The following is a 7,931-nucleotide window of genomic DNA, read 5'->3' on the forward strand; positions in this document are numbered from 1 at the left end:
TGTACTCAATGGAAGAAAATACTAATATTATTTTTTATTTGAAATCAAATCTTGTGATTAACGGAAAGTAATCACCAAATAAATCACGAGGAGCCAATCAAATTATGAGACGTCGTCAAGTGAAAATGGAAATAATTTGCATCCTTCGACTACAAAGGACTAAGAAAGAAGAGACACAATACAAAAGACAAATAAGTAGAAGAGAATTGAAGTCGCAAATTCTCTTAACTTAAGCTCTTCAAATTCAAGAAAATCAAGGAAGTTTAAAGCGTTCATCGTGTTCTTCTTCAAATTATTCAAACTCAAGAAAATTGTGTTCTTCATCAAATTCAAGAAGATCGAGTTCTTCATCCAATTCAAGAAGATTAGCGAAGTTCAAGACGTAATTCAAGGCGTTCATCGTGTTCTTCTTCAAATTATTCAAATTCAAAAAGATCGTGTTCTTCATAAAATTCAAGAAGATCGAGTTATTCATCAAATTCAAGAAGATAAGTGAAGTTCAAGGCATTATTCAAAGCGTTCATCATGTTTTTCTTCAAATTATTCAAATTCGAGAAGATCAAGTTCTTCATAAAATTCAAGAAGATCTAGTTCTTCATCAACTTCAATAAAATAACTCATTGTGGTCTTCTTCAAATTATTCAAATTCAATAAGACCGTGTTTTTCATCTAATTCAAGAAAATCAACGAAATCGTTCATCTTCAAATTCAAGACCAACAAATTTCAAGGCGCGATCCACACGTTGATCGCGTTCTTCTCAAATTTTGAAGCTTTATTCAATATCAATGCGTTGACCTATTGAATTAACGATATTGAAATATCAAACCATCTTCCACGAAAATGAAATATCCAAGAAACTAAAATTTCAAAAGAAATTGTTGTTGAACAGAATAATCAATGGATCATTTAGAGATTACATCCATAAATCTTTATTTATTTTAAAAATTCAATTAGTATCCACATTTCTTTTGTTATTTTCCGAAATAAAAAAATTTGCGTTACACGAAATATAGCAGTAATAACTGTGGGGATTGGCTTAACAAAGCCATTGCCAAGAATGTGAGTTTCTGTTCTTAATTAATTAAAGAAATGTATGCTTAAATCTATATCTCTTTCTTATTTCTCATGAAACATTGCTCGACAGCGTAAATTAATGCCATTCCCACCCACTTTCTCCCTTCCCACAAGTAGAAAAGATGAACAAATGAAGGCCATCTACCCCTCATATTTCAAAATTCCTCTATACATTTACGGGAATATAATATCCCCACCAAAATTTCAAAACTCAAAACTTCAATACAGTAAAAATAAAAATATATATATATAACGTTGATTGATGTATATAATGTCACATCGAAACTTTCGTTTAAATATTTTTGTACAAAACAAAAAAATACTAATGAATCTCATTTAAAAAAGCACAGGTAGCATAGAATCACCCGTATAGCATTCCAAGTACGGATATAAATGAATCTTTCATTTCTACCTACGAATTCATTTTCTGACAAAAACAATGACCGCATTCAATGAGATATCAGGATATGGGTTGGAGTAGTGGTAATAATTATTGAACATAGGCAATGACCAAACAACTTTGCAGAGACAGCACAAATCTGACCATGCATATATGTATAATTGATTTCATTTCTCAACAGCATACATACATTGCCCTTGCACATCTCTCATTCCCTCCAATTAACTTCTTGCAGTTCCCTCAAACAGAAAAAGAAGACATGGATCTTCTTCACCTTTTTTTCTGCTCTCTCCCTCTGCTACCTCTCTTCTACATGTTATACAAAAATCTTGATAAAAAACTGCACCAAAACTGCTACATTTTGGACTACGAGTGCTACATGCCGACAGATGACAGGAAGCTGAGCACGAAATTTTCCGGCGAGGTGATCATGAGAAACAAAAACCTCGGCCTCGACGAGTACAAGTTCCTCTTAAACGCCATTGTGAATTCTGGCATCGGCGAGGAAACTTATGCCCCGAGGATGGTTTTCGAAGGCCGGGAGGCATGTCCGACTGTACATGATGGGATCGTTGAAGCGGATGAGTTTTTCCACGACAGCATCGACAAACTTATGAAGAGAACAAATTTCTCTCTTTCAGAAATCGACGTACTTGTAGTAAACATATCCATGTTCGCCACGGTCCCATCTTTATCTTCTAGGATTATAAATTATTACAACATGAGAGAAGACATCAAGGTTTATAATTTTTCTGGGATGGGATGCAGCGCCAGCTTGGTGTCCATAAATGTTGTCGAAAAAATTTTCAAAACCAGGAAAAATACTCTTGCCCTTGTTTTAACCTCCGAGTCTTTGAGCTCGAATTGGTACAACGGAAACGAGAGGTCCATGATTCTAGCTAATTGCCTGTTTAGAACAGGTGGTTGTGCGATGATCTTGACGAACAAAAATTCATTGAAGCACAGGGCCATGTTCAAGCTCAAATCTTTAGTAAGAACCCATCATGGAGGAAACGATGAATCCTTCAACTGCTGCGTCCAAAAAGAGGACGATAAAGGGTTCGTTGGCTTCTATTTGGGCAAGAATCTCCCTTCAGCCGCCACTCGGGCATTCATAGAGAACTTACAAAACATAGCTCCCAAAATCTTGCCCCTGCGGGAGCTCATTCGCTTCACTTTGCTGCAATATGCCACCAAAATGCAACAAAAATGGAGCAAATATGCGTCGTCCACAAGGCCGGAGATCAATTTCAAGACGGGGGTCGACCATTTCTGCTTACACACAGGCGGAAAAGCAGTAATCGACGCCATCCGACAGAGTCTGAATCTAAGTGAGTTTGACGTCGAGCCGGCGAGGATGACACTGCATCGGTTCGGGAATACGTCGGCGAGTAGTCTGTGGTATGTTTTAGCTTACATGGACGCGAAGAAGAGGTTGAAGAAAGGTGACAGGGTTTTCATGGTAAGTTTTGGTGCAGGTTTTAAATGCAACAGCTGCCTCTGGGAAGTCATGAGAGATTTGGAAGGCAAAAACGTGTGGGAAAATTTCATCCATAATTACCCAACAAAGAACTTGAACAATCCCTTCTTGGAGAAGTTTGGATGGCTTCGAAATGCAGATGCTGATACAGTTTCACTCAAGGATTATCAGATACCAGATTGAAATTTTTATCTATCAGATTTTTTTATGTTTATTAATGAGTGTGTTTTTCAATTGTCTACCATCAATTTTATGTTATTTGGGTGCAAAGTTCAAGAAAAAATATGCATTTCCATCTTTAGATTAGACATGGTAATGTTGTCATATCTTTCCTAGAGAGAATAAAAATTGTCATCGGTTTTCTCAACTCTCCTTTCATTATGATTGAAAAAAAAGCTCAAACTTGGGTAAACCTACGAATTTATTAAAGTTTTTTTTAAAATTTATATACATCAATTTATTATATTTATTCACAAACGTACAAATACGCATTTTCTAGCAATAGGAGAATCACACGTAATTATTTAGTGTTAGAGGAGTAACATATATAGATTTATGTGTACAAGCAATAGGTGAAGATGAAAGATAAAAGATGTATATGCGAGGATATACGTGAATGTTCAAAAGTCCAAAATTCTTCAAATGAAATACATATCTGCTATTTATAAGAGAAAATATAATGATTACCATGTTTTCAGTGTTTTCAGTGCTCACCTACTAATTAGGGAAAAATTGTTGCACATACCCTATTTCTGACAACTTGTTCTGACACGCCAACACATGTGGTTCTGACAGTAGTGATTGTCAAGCATAAGGTGTCTAATACTGATGCACTCGAATTAAGTGTTGTTTTCGAGGTAGTCCGGGTTGAAACCTCCTGGGAGCTTGTATGAGAGCTCGGACTTGTGATAACTCAGAGAGAAGATGTCACAGGCATTCTCCTGCCCGGCTTCTAACGAACTCTTCCTGCAGATTTACCCTGATTTGGGCTATCTATGTAATATCTCGGGACATTAACAAAATGTCGATATCATAGTACCATTAACGTAGTTTGAACTCAACACTGGTTTAATCCCAAAAACGAAAATCGAATTTTAATTTTCTTATTTTATTATAATAGATATTAAATTTTGTTCAGTAATTTTTACTGTTAATATTTGGAATTATTCCTTGTGTACAAGTATCTGTGAATCGTGCCCATAAATTTGAGATATGGCAAACAATAAAAGTTATGGGGTCGGATCTGAAGTTTAAAGATCATGCGATACAGCGATCGATCACTCCAAAATCTGAACATATTTAGTTTGAATCATCAGAAAAAAATGTGATCTTCAATTAATGAAATGGTTACGGTGGGGCATGCAAATAGTCCCAAGTATATTTAAATTAGATTTGAAGATCCTTTGGTCGAACCCTTGCCAATAAGTGTTTGAAGTTTATTTATCTTGGGAAAATATTTATTCTCAAAAAAAAAAAATCTTGGAATAAAAATCTTATATTATCAATTGCTTTTACAAAATTTGATTACAAAGTATATATTTTAAAATTATATTTTGTTAAATTTAATATAATAATATAAGAGAGATGATAATGGAAATTATGTTTGGGGAAGCACATAAAAACTAGAAAATAACAAAACAAAATAATGCATGACATTATAATTATAATTATTAGATAAAACCGTAACATATATACGAGTGCTGCGAGATGATTGTTTCACTAATCAACTTCAAACAACTGGACATACTTTCTCGTTGCTGCCAATCAACAGAACAAATTGTTGGAACAATTTTGTTGGTTTACATAATTTAATTAATTGTACATAGATAAATTATATAATAAAAGATCTAATAAAGTGATTTAATTAATTATGAGTTTCTAAAATATTAAAAAAAATTCATATGTTCCACCTCATGCGTAGAAACTCGGTCCAATTAAATCTTTTATGATGAGGCTAAGACGGATAAGATTATATAAGGTTATGGTCTCCGAAACACATAGAATGACACAGAATATATACGCCACACATATTCTAGATATCTTTCATTCTCTCATCTAAAACAAGAATAAGGTGGTCGATCCTTTGTTGTTTTTGTAAGATCCGTAACTCCAACGCTAGATCAATCACTATCCGTAACTCCAACGCTAGATCCTGCCAGAGTGTAATATGTACATTAGAGACAAGGGTTCTCTAGTTGTGCATGCGATGATACTATAAATATTTCATAATTATAACACATAGCTATTAAATCTACTATGCAACCCTCGATAAACCAATGGTTGCAGATTTAATCGTAATATATGAGATGAAGGGAGCGTACTGTACGTTAATTATAATCGATTGGTTCTTGCAATCACTATCAGTGATACATAGAGAATTGTGGGGCGATGCTACTAGATGCTCATATCATGATTCAATGAGTTTAATCAGAAAATGATTTCTGACATTTTCATGATCAAAATTTGGTGCATGGAAAGAGGCAAATTAAGGTAAGCCTGAATAATATAAAATGTCATGAATCACAAAGAGCTGTGAAGCCACGACTAACTGTATCCCCGAACCATTGAGGATCACACAAGCACTGGATCATTTGTTCTCGTTGAAAGAATAAATTCAATGAGTTGAATTTATATAAAATTATAATATAGTAAATTCATTAATGGATTATGATAATTAAAATTCGGAGAGAATAAATTCAAGGAGTTGAATTTATAAAATTTAAAATTTTAAAATATTAAACTCAAAGGTTGATTTTATAAAAGATTAAATTAAATATAGTGGAAAGTATATATAATGGGCTGGTAGGAGTACAAATGCAACATGTCAAATAATTAAAGTTCGTTAAAAACTTTAATATAATAATTAATTAAACTAGTTAGACTAGTCAAATTGATTAACAAAGCCCATTGAGTTTAATTAAGAAACCTTAACCCATAATTAAGGTAATTAGGTTAATGAATCTTAATTAAGTAAAGAGGCCAAAACCCTAGTCTTCATTCTTCATGCAATTTTCGAAAAGCTCTCTCCCCTCAAGCTTCAAAATTTTGGCCACCCCTAGAATTTTTAGGGTTTGAGCCTTTTTTGGTTTTTGCTCTCAAACGTTAAAAATTCTTCTAAATTTCTAGTGCAATTTAGAAGAAGAACAAGCGATCCAGTCGTGGACCAGATTAGGAGGATTGATGAAATGAGTTCAAGAAGATTGTTCGTAAGGAATGCTATAAGAGCTATATCCGCTAATCCCGAAATAGTTGGTGTCGAGTGGTAAATTCACTAAAGGTAAATTTATTAACACCCTATGAATATTTTTATTGTTTAAACCATACGAGTGTCCAAAGACATTATTTGAATGTCAAATAAAAATTTTAAAAACTTCCGCTATGTTTTGGACACGAGAAAACCGACACTACAAGAAAATATGGGTTTAACAACACCCAAAAGACAACAAAAACCGTTGTCTTTTATCTTTTAACAACGATTTTAATGAAAACCGTTGTCTTTTAGTGTTTTTTTTAAGCAAAAGACAACAGTTTTTTAAAAATCGTTGTCTTTTAGCGTTTTTTTTTTTGGGTTGTCTTTGAGCGTTTTTTTAGGGTCAAGAACAACGTTTTTATAAACCGTTGTCTATTAGCGTATTTTTTTGGACAATCGACAACGGTTTTAGACAAACAACAACGATTTCTTAAACTGTTGCTATATTTAGCAAAGATTTTGCTTAAACCGTCGCTAAATTTAGCGACTGTTTTAATACCATCGTCGTAATTTTTAAATTAGCGACGGTTTAATAAAAAACCGTCACTATTGCTTAACTGTCGCTATTATTAAACAACCGTCGCTAATAGCTATGGTTTTCGCTTAACCGTCGTTAAGAGAATAAACAACTGTCACTAAGAGCGATAGTTTAATAAAACACCGTCGTTAATAGTGACGGTTCTACCAGAAACCGTCGCAAATTATTTATAAATATCCGATTTTTCGGTCCATTTTCCTCCACTTCAAAACACTTAAAATATTTCTCTCTTATACGATTTGAGTTTCGATTTAAGGTAAGTTTTTTCGCTTCAATTTTTGCGATTTTTCTCTAAACCGTAGCTAATTAGCGACGGCTTTGTCAAAAACCGTCGCTAATTTTAGCGACGATATATATTAAACTGTCGCTAATTAAACAAAACTCATCGCTAATTTTAACGACGGTATATAATAAATTGTTGCTAATTAGCGACGGTTTTTCAAAAACCGTCGCAAATGATATATACTACAATGGATTTTATCTGTTGTGTTGGGTGCAATAATTGTCCCTGCTTGGTGGAGCGTTCAAACCGTGGTGCTTGAGCTGCTGTGCGGTTTAAAGGATTTGAGTTGCACCATTACTACCAGCTATAGCTTTTGGTAAATCGGTAAGCGCTCGGTCCTACAATTGGTATCAGAGTCAAGGTCACGGGTTCGATTCCCATTGTTGCATGGAATGCAATGATTGGGAGGGAGATTGTTGGGTGCAATAATTGTCCCTGCTTGGTGGAGCGATCGAACCGTGGTGCTTGAGCTGCTATGCGGTTTAAAAGATTTGAGTTGCACCATTACCACCAGCTATAGCTTTTGGTAAAGCGGCAAGCGCTCGGTCCTACACGTTATCGTTGAACGCACTTTCAACAACACAGTCAATTACAACAGTTTTAAATCACCTATGACAACGGATTTTATCTGTTGTCGTATAGCTTTTTTGTTGTAGTGCGATTACCCCAACAAAAAAACATATTTAAACAAGTTTTATTATTTGGTTTAATAATTTTCCGTGTTAATTTTTTTACAAAAATTTAGGTTTATTTTATATTTTTTTATGGATAATGAGTTATTTTGGGAGGTAGATGGGTTGTTTTGAGAAATAAAATTGGTGGAAACATGAGAGGCAACTAAAATCGATCGCATGAGCACAAAAAAATACTAGTCGATATTTGTTCCCACTAGCACTTTGGATACC

At 34.2% G+C, this 7,931-nt stretch overlaps 1 protein-coding gene across 1 annotated transcript; it reads left to right on the top strand.

Annotated features, from left to right (window-relative positions):
- The first annotated feature begins 1,618 nt into the window (after positions 1 to 1,618).
- Positions 1,619 to 3,314, top strand: LOC140991746 (3-ketoacyl-CoA synthase 12-like). Its single transcript, XM_073461875.1, has one exon. It carries the CDS (start codon positions 1,621 to 1,623, stop codon positions 3,136 to 3,138), a length of 1,518 nt encoding a protein of 505 aa, XP_073317976.1. The 5' UTR covers positions 1,619 to 1,620; the 3' UTR covers positions 3,139 to 3,314.
- Positions 3,315 to 7,931: the final 4,617 nt, after the last annotated feature.

This window comes from Primulina huaijiensis, chromosome 13 (genome assembly GCF_012295235.1).
Source record: "Primulina huaijiensis isolate GDHJ02 chromosome 13, ASM1229523v2, whole genome shotgun sequence".
NCBI classification, from domain to species: Eukaryota; Viridiplantae; Streptophyta; class Magnoliopsida; order Lamiales; family Gesneriaceae; genus Primulina; species Primulina huaijiensis.